The 19,808-nt window shown below is 40.7% G+C and overlaps 2 protein-coding genes across 15 annotated transcripts in view; one reads left to right on the forward strand and one right to left on the reverse strand.

Annotated features, from left to right (window-relative positions):
• Window positions 1-19,808, forward strand: part of LOC122574244 (tensin-1) — a 202,399-nt gene that overhangs the window by 107,328 nt on the left and 75,263 nt on the right. For 7 of the 14 annotated variants that reach the window (XM_043741603.1, XM_043741601.1, XM_043741612.1 and 4 more), the window contains one exon: window positions 15,617-15,799. The exons of 2 other annotated variants lie outside the window; for them this stretch is intronic. In XM_043741603.1, the coding sequence (XP_043597538.1) occupies window positions 15,617-15,799 (183 nt within the window). Of the gene's footprint in view, window positions 1-3,989; window positions 4,175-4,364; window positions 4,938-5,336; window positions 10,297-15,616; window positions 15,800-19,808 lie in introns of those variants that run through there. 5 more of the 14 variants (XM_043741605.1, XM_043741606.1, XM_043741609.1 and 2 more) reach the window with 5 other exon arrangements.
• Window positions 969-2,303, reverse strand: LOC122574250. Its single transcript, XM_043741621.1, has 2 exons — window positions 2,039-2,303; window positions 969-1,286 (listed from the first exon to the last, which is right to left on the reverse strand). The coding sequence occupies exons 1-2, from the start codon at window positions 2,120-2,122 to the stop codon at window positions 1,044-1,046; spliced, it is 327 nt and encodes a 108-aa protein (XP_043597556.1). The 5' UTR covers window positions 2,123-2,303; the 3' UTR covers window positions 969-1,043.

A 19,808-nucleotide genomic window follows, 5' to 3' on the forward strand; every position in this document is an offset into this window, starting at 1 on the left:
CGTGGGTGTGTGTGTGGAAGCAAAGTATACAGTGTTCTTTGGTATTTGCATTCCTCCTCTTGGGTCTCTGTCATTCGAGTATTACGATGGTGGCACGAAAAACGTATGATGTCTGGCACCGATCGTCTGATTCTACTTGGAATAAAACCTGATACTTTGTTTTCTCAATCCGTAACGAAAAGATTTTCTATGCAAAGTGTTCATGGTTGTAGGGATCATTCTTTTATACATTTTACATTTTGTAATGAAATTCAAGGTTTATTATAACATTTCCGAAAGAGCAGCTCAACGTTGTACTCGTTTGTTGATTCGTAAAACGGACAACAGTACGAGCGTTAAAATCCAAGCCATAATAACGTGCACACGCGTGCAAACACCGAGCGTTATTCGTGATAACGTTCATGAAAAAACTGCTGCTCGACTTTACGATGAACGATAACGGTGCATAATATTTTACACCTCGACCGCCAACCACAGTCAATATTTTCTTCCATCTAAAATCCGATTTCAGGCTAATCTTTAACTCATGCAAAAAGATACGTTCGTCGCCAAGTAATTTTCACTTTGCGTATCTCTATTAAATTCTCCAACTCGCAACAGCACTCATAGCTGCACCCGCGGATGTCAACGACACTTTCGCCAGCGCTGTGCAAATTAAAATTTCCCCTGAGTCATCCGTTTCTCAATCATCTTTCACCAGCCGTTCTTCAGTGAGAACAATAACCAAAGGCAATCATTTTGGGACTTTAATTGTCGTTGAGAGCTTTAATTAAGCGGTGGAACACACGACGAATACCAGCCGGCCAAAGAAACAAATTACATTCCGCGAACAATCTGATCGGCATGCAATTATGCCGGAGAGACAGGTCAGTGAAACAATGTCTCATAACTCAGAGGCGACTTCCTTATGACTCCATTGTGCCGCGTCCTTGCGCAGTGGTCGACGTTTGCAACTCCTTCGCCAGAAGGATGGCCTCGATGATGTGTGTCTACCCTTTGGGGGCCGATCTTCCCCGAGCCAGTGTTTACATATGTCGGCACAGTCAGAAAGGAACTCGTTCTCCTCGTGCAAACGATTGTGCATTACCCGTCGGAGTATCACGGGTTACACGCGCGTGGGTCGCACGAGGGGAGCCTTTTTCCGCTTCTTCCACGCTGGAATATCCTGTACGTGGTCGGCAAACGTGGGTGTCGTGCCCACCTTCTTCTGTTCGACGCGGCTCTCGCTTGGTACCTCTCTGACTTTCCTTAATGAATTCCGCACTGTGATCTACGCTGCTTGGAATCTTCGAGAAAAGTGTGATGGATTTAGTGGATTAATTAGTCGGACTTTTCAAAGAAAATTGGCGAATTTTTGTATCTACTCTTCGACATAGACCAGTATATGTCGAATTGTTATTAGTATTTTAATCGATTAATTATGAGAATTTTTCAAGGGAAATTTATAAATTCTTACGTACAATTATTCCTACCTTGCGGTATATTCGTACGATAAAGATTTGAAGTAGGACGTAATTGTGGAATTATGTGGAGGAAATTTTGTTTAAGTTTTCGTTTTAGAATGCATGAATAATGCATATATATATATATGTAGATTCACATAATTCCATGAGATGAAAATACTTCTGTACACAGTGCTATCGACGCTGTACCCGGGGCATGTACAAAGCATGGAAGTAAGTAAAGAGAAGTTTAAACATTTGAAGAATACAATAGTATTATATTCACTAATTTATTGTAATATTCAATTTAACAAACAAGTTCCATGTTAAAAGATCGCCAATAAGTATAAATAAAAAGAGCTACCATCTAATATAAGTAACTAAAACAGCAATGGGCGGAGAAAGCAGTTTGTGCAAAATTGCAATATTTCCAGGTTGAAAAGTTCAAATACATTTGAAGATAGTAAGAGAATGTGATAAACTTTGATATAATACGACTAAAAAACCGTATTATACAAATACTAGTTGCTGAGTACTTGTACTGAGTATGTTATTAACAGGGCAAAATTTTATTTGGCAGTTTGTTTGTTACTTACCAGTATGCTTCGCCATGCTTCAACGGAAGCTTTATAAAATTTTCCGTGTACTGCAAATGAGGTTAACCAAATGAGTTTCGACATTGCAAGTTTTGACGATATTATATGAATCTCGGTGTACAGGTACCACGATACTCGAAGGTTATCTTCATTTTATAGTTGACAGGACGAAAAATGATTAAAAGCACAGATAGCCGATATCTGTACAGATGCTTGTCACGAAGCAACTGTTTAATATTCGCACGTGCAGGCTGCACTTGATCCGTACCCCCCACATCTGGCTACGGTAGACTCTGCCGATCTTGATTACTCGGTTATTGGTGTTATCGCAATTTCCGTTCCTGCGAAGGCCGATTGTTAAAGCGTTCGCCAAGACGCTAATGACGTATTACGTTCTCTTTCATTGGCAGCAACGAACGGCAACTTACCCAAGAACCGGTTGTTACATCAATCTGGAGTGACAGCCCATTCAAAACGAGGCTCCGTACAATTTATACATTCGATCTACGAAAATTTACCTTCGTAATCATCAAAGCCATGCGTCATGAAGTTGCACAGATGAACTTGATAAATACTTCTCGATCTCTTACCAATTTGTAAATTTGCCTATCTCTGTAAATATCAAACCGATACATCATAAAGTTGCGAAGGCAAACTGCAGAAGTATTTCTCCCTCAATGTTTAATGTCTAAACAATCGTTCAGTCAACTCATAAATTTGTCAATTTTTCCAAATATTCAACCAAAACATCACGAAGTCGAACGGAAGAGCTTCAAAAATATCTCTTGATCATCAGCATATCGAATATCATCAGATTATGAATATTCGAATAATTGCTGAGACAAGTCATAAATTTGTATTATGTTTGTATTTAATGTTTTCAAACATAAAAAATCTGCTTAATCCTTCCAAACAGTACACCTTAAATTGGTATATCACGAAGTTGCATAAACAAAGTCTAAAAGAATTTCTCGATTAGTTTTTAATATTTGAGCGATCATTCAACCTATAAAGTCGATATTTCCAAAAAGAAGACAATGAAAGATCCCGAAAAATTGAAGACGACGGGTGGTAAAATATTCGAGCAGAACGGACGAACTGGGCCCGAGTCGGACCAATTTCTTGTCCATGAGTTCATAATTCTTGCCGCCAAGCACAAGGTCCGATTGGTTACGCAAGCACAGCAGGCGTTCAATCCGCATCGCTGCGACTGCAGGAACTTCTGCTGCAGTTCATAGTCTCGTCCCCACCCTGATCCCTCTCGTCCACGTTCCTGCGCTCCGATCTTTTCCTCGATGCCCGCGACATGAACCACCGCGACAATATTTGCGGGAATTACGAAGACAACTGCTGCGATAAAGAGACAAGCGGACCTCGACGATTAAAACCGAGTGGCGCGACCTTTCAACGCGAAGACTCGTTATGAAGATTCATCCTTTGAAGACGTACAGCCTACGATCATTCTCGTATGAAAAAAACGTTACGTTCAAAGTTCCTAACACTGATCCACGTTGGAAAAAGTTTGACGATAATTTCCATTAAAAGCTACGATGATTCCCTGGGAAACTGAGAATGATACTCGTTTCAAGAGTTTAAAGTGAGAATGAAAAATAGGCAATAACATGCACCATAGTACGGTGGAACAGTTCGTAGAAAGTTTCTCAAAAACTCTCCTTTATAACGCTTAAGTTTCTCGTAAAAGTACACCCAGTTGAGCACCCAAAACGACTGCAGTTGTTCCCGTTTACGGAGTTCTAGTTCAATTTCGATTCCCTCGCGAGAAACTCGACGAGGAAGAGGTATATAGATGCGATCTGCATTCGCAACGAAGTGATCCACGACAAAGAGGTCGTTGGAGCGAGGAGGGCCGCGTGTACCAGGGGAACGGCACATGCGACACACGGTCTAGCTTCTTGTGCCGCGAGATCTTCGCGCGGTCGGCCAGTTGCGGTACGCGCATACGTGTAAGCGCACGTTCGTCGCGTGAGAGGTCTCGAGACCACGGGCATTTCCGTAGTAGCGGAAAATTGCCAGTTCCAGCTAACCGTAGCCTGCCACTTCGCGTCATTCCCATTCGAAAATGTGATATTCACGTCGATGTGCTGTGCTTGTAGTTTACACGATCTTCAATACCAGGTCTCCAATATCGATGTTTATACGTTTGCCACTCGTTTTATACATCACAGGTCCACATGAGTGGCTGTTGATTCATCGACGAACCAAAAGTGTCGGCCGGAGATTTGCAAACGTCGAACGGTGTCGGTGAACGATTAACCCTTGTGTCGGTAAAATTGGCCCCGTTTGATCGAATTACGCTCGTTCGAAACGTCGTTTCGTTAAGTCCTCGCGAGAGACTCTCGGTGCGTTTGCTTTTACGAGCAGGCAACGTTCCACGATAATTAAATTGCATTTGAAGAGGGGCACGGGGGCGGCCACCGGAGAGCACCATTAAAATCGAGCACTCTGCAGGAGCTTTCAATTCAATTAAGCCGATCCGTCGATCTCTGAATCGGCGAGCTGCGTCATTAATATCGTGACGTCACTCTTACAAAATTTTATTGTTCTGTACGTCGGTGGTGCGGCGGAAACTGAGAAATTAAGGAAGTTGCAAGCTCCCTGGCTACGATATCTATACGAGATAGTTGATACAGATTTATCTCCCGGAGCGATGGATAAATATTTACGAAGAATATCGCCGGCTCGTACGAGAGGACGAGTTGGTGATGAAGCAGATCGTGCGCTCCACGATCTGCTGCTCGCCAGTCGTAGTACGCGGATACACGCGGGAGCACGTAGCGTACAGTTCCGTCTTCGAGCTCGTGTAAAACTCGCTTCATTTCGCGTGTTTTCGCGTGCATGCACGTTAAACGATCCATCGATTGCTCATCTCGCGAACGAGGTACACAATCGTTCTACTTGATCGAGAATTTAGTGTTCGGTCTCTCGTGATGAATCACTCTGACGAAGTTACGATTTGTTTCTCTTTTCAACCTCATCGACCATTGTTAAGCGAAGATTCGAATTTTTGATAAGATACACGCTGTTGAAAGTAGCGTAGATTCATGTGTGATGATATTGGTGGAATTGGATAAAACGGCTTAGTCACTTCTAGCAGATTAAAGTATACTGCGTAATCTGCCTGACTAATTTGCAATCTTGACGTCTCGGAGCTTGTCGTAGGTACTTTAGGTTCTTGTAAAGTAATTCAACTGCAACCCATTAAGGATTTAGATCGTTGCAATTTAATATTGTTTTTTTAAGGTACGAGAAATTTATTAAAATAATCGGAGACAAAAATTCTATGTTTTAAAAAGAAATAATTTATCATAGTATTCTTCATATCATACATAAGTATTCTTAAACTTTTCCAAACTTCATAAAATATATTGAATAAACCATCTCATACCTGCAACGTTAGAAAGCAGTACTTATGATGCAAATTGTCCAAGAGAACAAATATCATAAATGGAGCGTCGAGTTGAGGCAACGTTGAATATGATGCGTTATTTGCTCCGACACTGGTAGATTCCACATTTTCCAATGAGTTTTTTAAACCTCGTAAATCGCGCGACCTTGTCAAGAAAGACGCGCGTGAATCGACAATGATCGTCGGGCACGCGTGGGAAGAGATTCCAAAATTATCTTAGAATCTATCTGGTACCATTAACGTTAGAATTTTCAGGCTAGCGAAAATAATTTATAATTTTTCGTATACCACGGAAATATTCGAACACTTACCACAAAACACTTTTATGAATATGCTATGCGCGTTATATAAAACCTCGTGATATTTAATTAACAGCGTAATACGACACGACTGTCATAATCGTAGTGGGAAAATTTGAAACCAATTTACCGCAAGTGTTATAATACTTAAGGAAGTGTTAGGATTTATAATGCTGTTTTTTTTTAGACATTTCCATTATCTTTCATAAAACAGAGGAGGCCCTCTCATTGTACATTCCTTTTTCATATAGCTCCATTCTAATTCGCTTCTCAGCCGTCACTAATTCTAGTGTTAAAATGGCTGAATCAGACATCTACGTTTCAAAGTAGAAACTCGTATGTGGGGAAACGTTCGATTCTGCTTTCGGTGGCAGACAACGTACACTTCCACGTCGATGTTTATTCACCGCACGACGCGTGCAGATGCTCGCGGCGCGCGTGTTACGAAACTTTCGATTGTTCCTCGGCGGCCCGCGTCGATTTCGCAACGAACCGACGACACGAAATAAAAGTTGCCGCTGTGTTGCTCGTTAAAAAGCCACACGGCGATATTGTTTTATCGGGGAAACGTGGGTGCCCGCGGTGGCACGATAACGTCGTGAGAAACGGGTTATAGCACGCAAGGCGCGCGCAGGTGAAGCCAGCGTATCGCGAAACGAAGCCAAACGATCGGTTCCTGGCTCTGCTTTGCCGAGAGAGGAGAAAGAAGAGCCACCACCACGTCGACCCGGGTAACCTGAATTTCTTGCAGAAGGGACAAAGCCGTTGTCACCGAGAACAAACGGCGTCCAACGGTTAAATTAGAACCGTACACGAGATCTCGCGAGCTTTTCAGCCGCCGGTGCAATCTCGATCTCTGCCGAGCGAGAGGTCGTTTATCCTCCCTCGAGCTATGCGGCCAAGAGATGTCCGGCTTCGTTCTCACGTGGATCTCTTTGCGAGTTTAGAACGTGCAAACGCCGCCGTTGCAAGACGACGATCAAAAAACCCAGAAGAATTCTCGCCCTTAAATATTATGGGTTCGCTCGGAACCTTTTTCTTGAGTCAAGGGATATAAGGTTCAAAGTGATTTTAGGAGCGAAGCCTGTGAAATTTGATATGAGAAATTCACAGCTGGTGTTTGATGGTCTAATGATCGTGATTGGTGGCTAGGAAAGTAAAGAATTTTTTAAAGCGTATTGTTTCTAGAGAAGATCGAGGAAAGTAATCTATATATATTCTGCATTGTATCGAGAAAGTTGAGTTTTCTTCGAATTGGTTAAAATTACCGGAATCTTTTTAGGGTAGGGAATCATAAGTTTCAACTGTTTTCTGAGGTGAAACCCGACTGTGAAATTTTATACGAGAAAGGGGCTGGTATTTGGTGACCTAATGATTATAGTTGGTGGAAGAAAATACAGAACTTTTTAAAGAATATTATTCTTTGGTATTGGAAAAAAATTGTAGAAAGTAACCAATATTATATCGATGTAAGATCGAAGTTCCCTTCAAACTCTTCGGAAGTTACGAATTTCTCGAAACCAAGGAATTACAAGTTTCAACGTTTTTCATAGCGAATCTTGATTATGAAACGCGATATGAAGAAATTTCAAAGTGACATTTGATAGACGAATGATCCTGGCCGACTATAGAGGAAACAGTGAATCTCCGAAAAAGTAATTTGTCTCCGGTATCAAAGAAGAGGTTGAAAGAAATAATGCACGTTGTATCAAAAGATGAAAGTTTCCCTCGAGAAGCTCGCGCGACAAATAGAAATTCGACAAAACGATCTAGAGGCGGAACTAAAAGTAGAACATCCTACTCAAAATGAAATAGCTGGCTGTGCTCTCCAGACAGCTCGATATCATCGAAGAGTGTCTGTCCAGGACTGAAAGTTTCCGTTTAAAGTGCGGTGGGCAATATAAAGAATTCCACGAATTCTTGGACGAATTTCATTCGTTCCTGCGTGTGTGGCGCGGCTTGGTTCGATCATTTATTTGTCTATACTCACAGACAGATTGGAGAATTTACGAGACAGATTAACGATACCGCAGAAAGTATCTCGGGATAGATCGATAAGAATCTCCGAACGAGAATCGGTCAGCTCGAACTCGTGAGAATCTCGATCATACCGATTTCTCCGGTGTCATTGAGAAACCATACACGTTTTATACGCCGTCCTCGGTATCAATGGCTGGCAGATCGAAATCCAGTACCGGTCTGAAATACGAGATGCCACCGGCGGAAGTTACCGGTCTAAGGGAGGAGAGAGGAAGAGAGGGAAAAGGGTGGGAAGGAAAGACTGGTAATTTCGCGTGGGCGTTGAGACCAGTTACGTTGGAAGGCTGACAGGGTCTCCAAATAGCAGATTGGATCGAACGCTTGGAATTCCCCGGTGAGGGATCGATCCAATTTAATTAAACTCTTGCCGAATTCCCGGACACCTCGCTCTTACACGACAATCGAGTTACGCACATAATCCCTCGATCATCGTTTCGTCTTCTCGCTCAGCCAATTCTTCTTTGCGTCTGCGATATTGAGAGGAAGTTTACGAAGATCTTATTCTTTCTAGATGATAAGATTGTTACACACTCGAATTACACACATGATCCTTCACCTTCGCACGAGTTCATATTTCCATTATTATTATTATTATCCATTATTATTATCATGGCGATAATAAGATTATTGCATTCGAGTTGTACACATAATCTGTCGTTTCATCTTTGTATTAGTTCATCTTGTTTCATATCTATAATTCGTTAGAATTGTGGATAGTTACCGAAAATCCGAATCTTCAACGACAAATCAAATTATTGTACTCACATCGTGCACAAAACCTATCGATCATTCCGCACTAGTTGTCCATTCTCTTCCACGTTTATGAAAAATTCTTAAAGATCTCGTTCGTCGACGACGATGGAATTATTGCGTTCGTGTTACACACTGATACTTACTCGATTATCGTTCACATCTCCTTCGCAGTCTATTTCTCTACCACCTCTACAGTTGGCGGTAAAAATTCCCGAATATTTCGTTCTCCAACAACGGTAGTTGTCGCGTTCGATGTATGTATTCCCTCGATCATAGTTTTATCATCGCGCAAGATCATTTTTCTTCCGCCTCTACAATTCATCGTGTTCATGAAAAATTCTCAAAGTCCTCATTCTTCGATGACAATAAGACCATCGCGACCGTGTTCGCGTTATGCATATGATCTCCCGATCATCGTTTCGTATTTTCACGAGCGTATATTTCTTCTGCCTCTATATATTACCATGAATATTCCAGAATAATTTGTTCTTCAATGACAATAGAATCGTCGCTTTCGACTTATAAAAAATATAATCTCTCGAATATCTTCTCATTGCATCTATGATTCGTGGGATAAAAAATTCTAGCAGACTTCACTTTCTTCGTCGGAAATAGAATTGTCACGTTACGCACATAATCTCCCAAGTACTATCGTTCCACTTTCTCACGAGTCTATTTTTCCCCGCCATCGCGATTCATCGTGAAATTACTAAATATTTCATCCTCCAGTAACGATGCAGGTATCGAATTTAATTTACACGCGTAAGTTCTCTCAATCATCGTTTTCTTCTCACACAAATCCATCATCTTTTTCTATACGATATCTGATGTTCGCCAAGAATTCAGGAAAATTTCGATTCCTTCGATAACAATAAGATTATTACATTCGTATTACGCGTATAATCTCCTGATCATCCTTTCATCTCCTTGTAACTCCATTTTACCTGTATTATTCACGTTCATGTAAAATCTGCAGATCATCGAATACTTGGATTAGATCGGCACTCGACGTTTGTGCTTCGTCAGAGCGTTTTCATCGGGAGGTAAAAGCGGCCGTTTCACGGCGAAAGAGGACACGCGGCGAATCGATATCGCTTTCGCAAGGACCTGCTGGCCTATCTGCGCGAAGTCACGCGAATTTAGGGCGTGGAATTGCGGACGAGCGAAAAATTGCGATGCAACTGCCTCTTCGAGCCCCTGACATGTTCGTCAAGGACGGAATATAATTCGTGGTGCTCGCGTTTCAGCGGCGACGATTGGTCACATCCGTCGATTTCGTTTGCAGAATCCATCGTGACGCGTTCCGTCGTCGATGCGACGTTTCGTTAATTATTATCGAGCCAATCCGTGGATCGAACAGAGAAGGGAGAGCCAGTGACACGAGACCAGTCGACGCGACTATGTCGACTCGAACGAAAAGCGCAGACCGATCGTGCGATACGGGCATTAGCTTGCGACCTTCCGTCGCATTTTTCGCCTCGCGTCATCGACTATTTGTGTATCTAAAAAGAAGTAGCGGATTCTGAGAGCGCGACAGAGAGGTCTAAACGAAAAAAAAGAAGAAGCAGAAAACAACAGTGGCTGTTAAAGAAGGCTTGTAAAGAAGTTCCGTCTCGTCTTGGTTCAAGATCGAGCGGGCTGAGTAATTCGGTTGGCTTCTGGGCAAGTTCGATGCGAGGAATGCTCGCGGGATGAAGGCAAAACTGTCACGAAAAGAGCTGGATCATCTCTTTAGCGAGGTATTAAAACAGGCATCGTAATAGTCAATAAGTTTTGTTTAGCTAGAATTTACTAGGAATTGTTTATCTAGAAACGTAAGCTCGATTTAAACTGTAATTTAAGCGTTTTAGGCGTTTTAGTTTTATCTAGAGCCTTTCGTAGAGTCAGTAGATAGAGAAAATTGGTCGGCATAATAAAAAGATTGGTAGCTAGTTAAAAAAAATAACGTGAACCATAAACCTGAATAGCACGGCAGTATATCATACTCTTGAGGTCACTGTGTTTTTGCAGGCAGCCATTAAGCCACGTGGCTTGTACGTCATCGAAAGAATGCAAATTGATGTTTCAGCCGGAACAAGGCTAGAGTATCGTAGATAAATAATTCCTACGGTTAAATGCTAGAGCGATATTTTTCGAGCGAGAGCTCGATCGCGCATTAGTGGCGAGTCGCGGCCACGATCATTAATCAATTTCAGTTTAAACGTCCCGTAATTACGCTCTATCCAATGAAACGCGTCGCGTCACGGGGAACTCCTACGGTCTTCGATAAGTGATATTTTCCTATCGGAATCTTGTATCTACTTTTTCTCGAACGACGCACCGGCTAATTGACTCCGATATCTTCGGCAGCGTTTCTAATCTACCCATGGCAATTAATAATAATCCAACACAATATGTAACGAACTGAAATTTCCGGTGATAAATCGATTACACGGTATGCTGATTTCCTTTAAATTAATTAGGTAAACCGGACGGAACGTATCGTGTGAGGCGATCGCGTCAAACATTGGTCTAGGAAGAAGTTGGTCTCGCGTTTTCTTTCTTCTGGTCTCGTGTTTTCTTTTATCAGCGTCGATATCTGGCCATTGAGATCACGCTGTAAGATTAACCGTTATCTATCACGTAATTCCTGTTCGCGCAACACGTCCACAAGGACACTCGTATGTCGATATATGCGCGTGGAGGAACACGCTCGAGTAACTTACGAGCAACAGGGAAATTGATTGGATCGCATTGACGCCTATGCAGCTGAACGAGAAGCTCTCGACTAATCTTTTTGCTCGTTTCGCCCGATGCCACGAGTGATCTTTGTTGTCGTTGCTCAAACGACAGCGTGGATTAGAGACAATTAATTTTTTACCGGCTAGAACCCCGAAGCTCGTGGCTGTAACGCTTGACGTAATTGCATACCGAGCGACGCAGAGGACAACTATGTTCGAGTGACTGAAAGTGGAGCGAGTGGAACGATAAGAACGAGGATAGAATTAGTTTAACATGCAGTTTGTAGTGCACTTTTGTGTAACGCTAGTTTGAGGACTCTCTGGACACGTGTTTAGCACTTTCGTGCTATTTAAAAAGCTGATGGATTTAGGATAGAAGGAGGTTATAAAGTTTACGCTAATCTGGAAAGAAATTATCGACCGTGAAGCATCTAATGAATTTTGGGAATCAATTACCAGAGCTCTTGGTATTCAAATTATTGTTGATGAGACTTCGGAAGAAGCGCCATTGATTTTTATTTATTTCTTATGAAAATATGTACTTTCATTTGTTGCACATTCAGATCTGTAACTAATTCAATGCAGACGTTAATTCAATATGTGTCTCTCTAAATTGAGAAGGAACGATTAAAACATCTTATTTTTAAAAACAACCAATGTTTGTCAATTCGTCTGGCAGGAACTGTTATATCTGCTCGTTCTAATTTAACAAGATACGATCTTAACGTCATCGCCGAACCGTAGCGACACTACCAAGTTACACATGATAACTTAAGCTGTGATAACTTTCGGACCAGTTCGAAGAGCTTTCTTGGAACAGTCGGTTCTTTCTCACTGCATCCTATTAATCTACGCAATTACCATGAACACTTTGTATCGCAGAGTCTTGGAATAATCCCCAGTAGAAATCGTAATCTCTGAAAGTGTCATAATTACCGTTCGTTTGCCTTTGCATTTAGTTTATCGACTTTGCATTTCCCTATACAACGCATCGACTTACGTAGTTGTATTTCGTCTAAGACGTACCTTCTTACATGATTATATTTCCTCGTTACGTAATTGCACGTGTTATACTCTCCCTGTGTTACTTCCTTGTTGCTTAATTAAAACCACGCCTTTATTTACACGAGAAGCAATCGTAGCCGGTGTAAACGCGATGTACCGTATTCCAGTAAGCGACCCTCACGATCGACGGGATCGATACCGGGCAGGCCGTGAATATATCTGTCGATCTCGATCGTGCTGGATCACTCGACGCTGCAGAGGTTCGTTGCCAGAGACGAAAGGTTCAATCGCGGCTCCCGTTAGCCTCTAATTCGTACGTTTGTTCGCGCTCGTCTCGCCATAATATCACGAAGAAGATAAACGTGCCGCATTTACGAACCATCGTCGAGACATATACCGTACTGCGCACTATGCAACAGTCATAACTCAAATAGTCTCGAACTCAGTTTCGGGAAGGTTTCCACTCTCTATTGTATGAAAGAGAATTTTCAAGATGTTGAAGATTTCACGTGGTTCTTTCTGGGTCGTACATTTGTTGAAAATATTGCAATGAATAGAGCACCGAGCCAAGTATTATAAATAAATTGCGGATGTTTGAGCAAATTTGTATTTTCCTTCTGGATATAACCAAAGAAATATTTTGTAAATAGAGATTTTTTTACTCTACTCCGCTGAAAGATAATTCTGGTGTTCTAGGTATTTTATATATTTTTGTATATTGTACGATACAATTAGCATTTTCTGGATTTAATCTTCCCTAAAAGGAAGAATTTCCAATAGAATTGGGAAGAGTCAATGGAAGTGCTAGAAGTAAAACGTTAATGATAGAAGTAAATTTCTATCCTGTAAAATTCCATTCAATAACATTCTTCTACTCAGCTTTAATTCCTGTAAGTAAAACACAGTTTCATTTACGCTAGATAATCTAATGCTGTTGCACAGTGCTGCAGATACATACCAAGAAAAAGCAATCTTAGCCGAGATATATTAGGACTAAACGAGGAATAACGAACGTGCTTTAGTTTGTAATCAAGCGCAGAAATTGGAAAAAAACATTTAATCAGAGTAAATTTCGATGTTCTTGTTTCAAATCCTCGGAAATTTAATTCGAGAAAGATTCACAATGTTGTTTCTATACGATTCAAACGCAGGATTTATTTCTGTCGGAAGATCGTGCTCATTTTCAAATGCAACACGAAGAAAGATTGATCGTCTTTCGCATGGAAGTCCAGTGAAACGAACGCGAGACTCTTCTGCATGTAAAAACATGCGTGAAGATTGGATTTTTAAACAAGTCCCGTCGTTGTTGAATTAATGAAGCGCGCGTATGGAAATTCATGTACAACTCGACAGAAGGGAAGGAAACACGAGATATGTTTTATTCCGAATAAAATAACAAGCCACGAACGATTATTTCTTTTCTTTTTCCACTCTTAATTTTCATATTCCAAAATTTCAACACGTTCCAAGTTAACACTTCTATTTAGAGAAAGGGAGGATGAAAAAAAAAACGAAGAGATATGGAAGAATAAAAAGGGAAGGGAAAGAGAAATAAAAACGCACGAAGAATTTGGAGAAGATTGAATTGTATGGTGTATTTAACCTGGTAGAAAAACAGCGGCCGCGATTCTTTCTTTCGTCGGGCGGTGCAATTCCACGCGCAATTAACCACCGCGCGATGGAAGAAATTGCGCACATTGTGCTCGTAATTTTAAGGGTAAACGCAGCGCCGGCCCGTGAATTATCCTCATTCGTCGTGAAATTAATTTCGACGCGGCACGAAAGGATTTCTCGACGCTGTCGATTCTTTATCCTGCTATGGAAAAATACTTTATTTCAAGAGCCTTCGAGAGAGAAACGACTGTGTTTTTTTTTATTCTCGTATGGTGTACACCAAGTAGCTCCACTTACGCCTCCCATTATACTCCTATGCTAATCGCTATTATAGCAGGTTGTTGCGTAACTGTAATTACCGTACTGCAAGCAACGATGTTTCTCTTGGCTGTGCTGTACCGTAGCACGCGATCTTTCGTTGTTTCTTAATATCTGAAACCCTTAAACCTCCACGCAAGGTCTAAAATACATGCTTCCTTAACAGTAGAAATACCAAATCTGTTACAATAATTATATTCAGGCTGCTTTCTTCAATTCTCTTGCATACCATAGTTCATTCTCGTAAAAAAATACGAAAAGATATCAAAATTTTTCTTGAAATGAAAGCTCTGCAAGGCTATTATATCTTTCAGGTTACTTTCGAGTTGATTATATTTTTCTGCCATTAACTTTGGAGGAAGAATGAAAAAATATCTTGAGTTTGAAAGCAATATATATGTCTGAAAAGATATATTTCATTTTATATTATATTTATATATGCTATATTTTTAAACATTTCTTAAAACTTTCCTTGTTTGTTGAAAGAAGGAGACGTCACCAAGACGTAAAACTAGAAGAACCGTGGCAGAATTTAAAGGAAAGAACTAACACAGCTATTTTAAACACCTTTAAAATTTGAAGTGGCGTGATATACGGTTTTCTCTTGTTTAAGGATTTCTCTTGTTTAAAGATTTCTCTTGTTAAGGTAATTCATTTGGGAGAGGTTCGTTTCGGTTACGACTACGTAGATGAATGCGCCTTTCGAAATCAGTTTTTCACTGGACCGTGCCGAGCGATCGTTCACGATACAATTGTTCGAAGGCAAATATCCGCAACTAATCGAAGTGTGTCATCGTACGATTTACAATATATAGAGGTGTGCGTAAACGATTCATACGGTCTGATTCTTCGAGGGTTCGCGTGTTTACCATTCGTCATTTTTGACGACACTTTTAACTCAACTTACTTTATCATCTTCCAATGATTATATTATACATTCTGCTATCACACTACACCTGAAGCAAAACGTTCGAATATTTCACATACATACATAGAATCCGTGATTAGTAAATCGTTCTTATAATACGGAATTAAAATTACAGTCCAGGTTAAACAAAATTAAAAGAACAGTATATATCTCTCTATATATAGTTTGATTTCTGTTAAAAATGTGTTATACAGTACGCACATTTGCGAAGATTAAAAACTAATTAAAACATTTTGACTTTACTTCTGACTTTTAATTCGGTAATTAATCGACTTTAATACTGTAACTACAGAATTTTCCGGCCAAGATACATTCAATGCTATAAAGGAGAGGGGTTTATATCGTTTAATTAAAGATACGTTTATTTGCTTTTTACCTTGGTTCAGGATAATTAGAATAATCTCGATATTATAGCGCATTTTATTAGTCGTGAATCGTTTGTGGAATTCTAACGATTTGCTGCTTTATCCGTAGGGTGCTAGATTCCGGGATACCTCGCAGCAAATCCATAAGCAATGGCAGGCAGATCCGGCTCGAGCGTTTCCAACGGTTGGCCCCGTCACCGCAGGCTCGGTATCTCCCACGTCAGGCGAAATTTCAACCCCGAATTCGACACCCAGTCCGAGCCCTAGTCCGACTAACAGTCAACAAGTCGCGGTAAGTAGCTCTGACCCTGTTATCGATCCCTCACGTCCGTCAAACCGTTTCAAAGGCCACCAAATTTGAGGCATGAATGAACGTGACCTGGGTCGGCGATTCACAAAATACCAGTGTAACTTGGTGCACCAGGGAAGCCAGATGTGATGGTCAGTTTGATTCACTTGAAGGGCCAGTGAAATATCGTGCGCGTGATAAAAATCTTTAAACAGCTGCTAGGCTACCGGGATTCTTCCTTAATTTCATTGAAGTTGAGAATATTTTTTTACATTGCTACATGTTGCAAAAATTATTTGAATTTAATTTAGAGTTTTGCGACCTTATTAAGCTAAAAGGTTCTTAGGTTCCTTTCCCAGTTTCCTGTAATCTCAGAACTTTTCTTCTAGCTTGTTACAGGATAAAAAAGATTTCAATATAAATTCCACAGTTCCTATTAAAAGAATTGCTATTAAAACAATTTTTTAATTCCTTCAAACTTCACAGCTTTTTTCCTAAACTATTATGGATTGGAATTGCTAGGATTTAATTTATAAACGAAAGTTGCCAAGCTACATTTTGTGATACAAAGAGCTGTGTTCTTATTTTGAGGGTATACTTAATTTTAGGGAAAGTTGTGTTAAAAAGTTTGAGGCCATCCGATGAAACGCTTCGTAATAAAGCTTGAGAGGTCCCTCGCTTCTCTGGACCAATAACATTTCACCTGTCCTATATAGAGACCGAGGAAATCTCGATTTATACATCCTCCCCGGACGTAAATCTCGAGGGTCTGAGTCGAGGTTTTGAATTAGAATTCGGGACAAAAATCGAAATTCGTAGACGACCACGTTCTCACGTGCGACGACCGGATTCCCCCCGAATATACACCGAAGAATTGAGTTAGTATTTTCCTGCATCGTCCTGAGTGTATCACCGATCGAATCCGGCAGTAACCACTATTCCATGTAACACATGAAACCCATAAAACTTGAGATCGTGCAGTTGCGTATGATTCTCACTTTTTTCCTTACAATTCATTTTATCCCATCAGGAGTTATAAATTCATTAAAAAAATTAATAGACATTCACTTTTTACATTGAATGGACAAATTTTAAAAATTACTTCATTTTTTAAATGAATATTCATTTATTTAATGAAAAATCTGTTATTTATTAATTCGTTATTACAAATTCATTAGAAAAATGATAAATATTCGTTTCTTGTATTTAGATAGGCAAATCCTAAAAGGTAATCTCTGATAAAAGCAAATCGTAGGAAATGTGCGACTAGTAAATTTTCCTTTTCAATTTTTAGTATGGATGGTTGGAAATCTATCTAAGTACAGACAACGTACACGAGCATGCTGTATAGTGTTAGATATACGTGTTCCTAAAGGCGTACAATTAAATGCACATCATTGTTCGTAAGAGACTATCGGACGTTCGAGCTGTATCCGATTGAACTCAATCGCGGAGCCGGAATAGAGTAGAGCAACCCTTCACTATAGTGGCATTGTACTCGCATGGCTGGATGAAATTTGATTCTGGGTCAGGAGGGTTTGATGAGAAATTAGTTGATTTATATGGGATCTCTTTACGTTGAAACTGACAAAGCGGGTCAACGTGAACGTGCACAGATTTTGGGAAAAATTCACGTTTAACCTGTTGCATACTAAAATCTACCCGCTGTCAGCGTTTCATTATAAAAACTGTCGATATTGGAATTTAGATAAACGACGAAAAGAGAGAAACGTACGTAATAATTTCGTTTTAAAGCCATCCGCTTTAAACGGTTATATTAAGGGAATATCCCGATAGTGTCGCAATCGTTGAGCGTATAATCTTGTTTTTCATTCGCGGAGATCATGCTCACTACGAGATTAACCGTAATATTCCGATAGAAGCGGCGTACCAACGATATTTCGGTGACATCAACGACAATTTGTATGTTCCCGGAGAATCGTCGATGATCCCATCCTTATTTTTTGCCCGGCTGACCTAATTAAGCAATTACGACCAGCCAGTAGATTACTATCGTGGCATGAATTCAGGCGTTCGACCATAGAAACAAAACCACAACGATGTATATACGGTGGCGTCGATTAAACGACCGGCCGCGCTTCCATCGGAACATCCAATTGGTGTAAAGTCCAATTGGATTATCGACGGTCGTTCAATTGCACGTACGATTGCAGCTCGACGTTATTATCGCATTAATGCCGATTAGTTGATGCGCCGGTTTGGTACGCGACGTCTATACCACCGTCAAAACATTATAACCGTACTATTTCGGGTTGAATGCTCCTAAACGATCGTCTCGTGAATGCTAATCGAATAATATATTGGGAAACATTTTTTTCAGACAAATCGTATGATCGATTTTGATATTGGTGTTAAGTCGAATAATTTATCTGTATTTGAATAAGGGCTGTACGAGATATAACATGCACTCGATTCATCTAAACAATCGCGAACAATTTGTAATAAGGGCTGACTGCACTGAGTCTCTTCATTGTTTAAATTGGATACTAAAAACGGGTATACGAATTTACTAAAACTAGAGGAAGATGACTATGTTTTACACATCTGTATATTTGAAAATAGGTTGATAGGACTAATTTTAATGAACAATAACTGTAATTTGACAGCCATAGTTCTCTCAAAGAATATATAATTTTTATTCCTAAAAATCTTCGGTTCAGCAAATACCGAATAACTAACAAGCTCACGAATTCTTCATAAATTTCTCGAAAATAAAATATTCATTGCTCGATCACGGAAGGCAAAAAAAAATATCCAATATTCATTGGGTGCAAAAAAGTAATCAGAGTGCAGGGTAGCGATCGGCCGAGCAATCAACCGCATTAGAGATTCTCTTTCATTAGCGACACCAGAAATCAGGACGTCGACTGGCTTTGCCAGTCTTCTAGCATGCAAAGAAGTGCACTACCCTCGCGACTTAAGCATGTTCCGTGGGTCGTTTGCGAGGCTTCCACGACGCGCAGGTGAGCAGCTCGTCTTACCGGGTCATGATTAATCCTTAAACGCTTTTTATCAGGCGCAATACCCGGCCACGTTGGTCGTGGCACGAGTTAATTAACCCACCAGGAGTTCTTCCACGCGAACGAGAGAAAACGAACAGCCGGTCAATCTTTAATTAACGTCTTAATCGGGCGATCCTATCGCAATTACTAACACCGTATCGCTCGCACGTACCGTTTTTAAGAGTCTGACGATGCGAAATCCGGATAAGAACGACAGATTGCAGTTTGGTATTTAGGACAACGCCCATCAAGAGATGTAGAACATCAATGGGGAGCTTATCATCAGAGAAATCCATCGGTGGGGAATCGAGGTGTCCGACACTTTACCGTTCCGAACAAGGAAAATTGTAAAACTTAACTCGAATCCTGTATCGACCATGCAGGATGTGTCCTATTCTGGTCCTTAACTATAGCGCTGAAACCAACAGAATCTCGCATAAACTTGTAAGAAGGAAAATTCTAAAATATATATCGACTATGCAGAATGTGTCTGGTGATAGCCCTTAACCGATTGAAATCAATAAAACGCCACAAAAAATTGCATTATTTATATTGCTACAGTGCTTATCATCTGTTTCTTAAATATTCCCCTTTGTAAATGAGTTGTTTAAATTTACGATTTCCGTTATCTCGCTATCTCTATTGACAAGCCTCCTATCATCAATGGTATCCCACTACCTGGTGGCCGTTATCCTAAATGCTAAACTTTTGCTGAGCAAGGTTTAAACCTTGATGATTCTTCGAAGTCAAAGGAGGAAGACAGTAAATAAAGTTCACGAGTATGTGTCGCGAGTTTCGTTGGGAGGTCGTCTCTTTCGGCTGCTTGGAAATCGGTTACCGCTTATGGTAATGTCGGCGAAGAAGAAAACGGGAGGCACGAGGTCAAGAGGGCTCGGGTTGCTGAAAAAAAGAAGCGGCGGAGGTCCTTGAGAATCCTGCAGCTGCCAGTCGTCATCGGTTCATTGAACGCAGGGGGACCGCCGCGCGTG

The sequence above is a fragment of the Bombus pyrosoma genome, linkage group LG13 (genome assembly GCF_014825855.1).
Source record: "Bombus pyrosoma isolate SC7728 linkage group LG13, ASM1482585v1, whole genome shotgun sequence".
Classification (NCBI taxonomy): Eukaryota; Metazoa; Arthropoda; class Insecta; order Hymenoptera; family Apidae; genus Bombus; species Bombus pyrosoma.

Excerpts from the sequence above, each read along its gene's own strand:
- LOC122574250 (XM_043741621.1), bottom strand. The coding sequence starts at position 2,122 with ATGTCGAAACTCATTTGGTTAACCTCATTTGCAGTACACGGAAAATTT. Across the intron at positions 1,287-2,038 it reads AAGCATGGCGAAGCATACTG|ATTCCAAGCAGCGTAGATCA; the intron begins GTAAGTAACAAA and ends CTTTTCTCGAAG.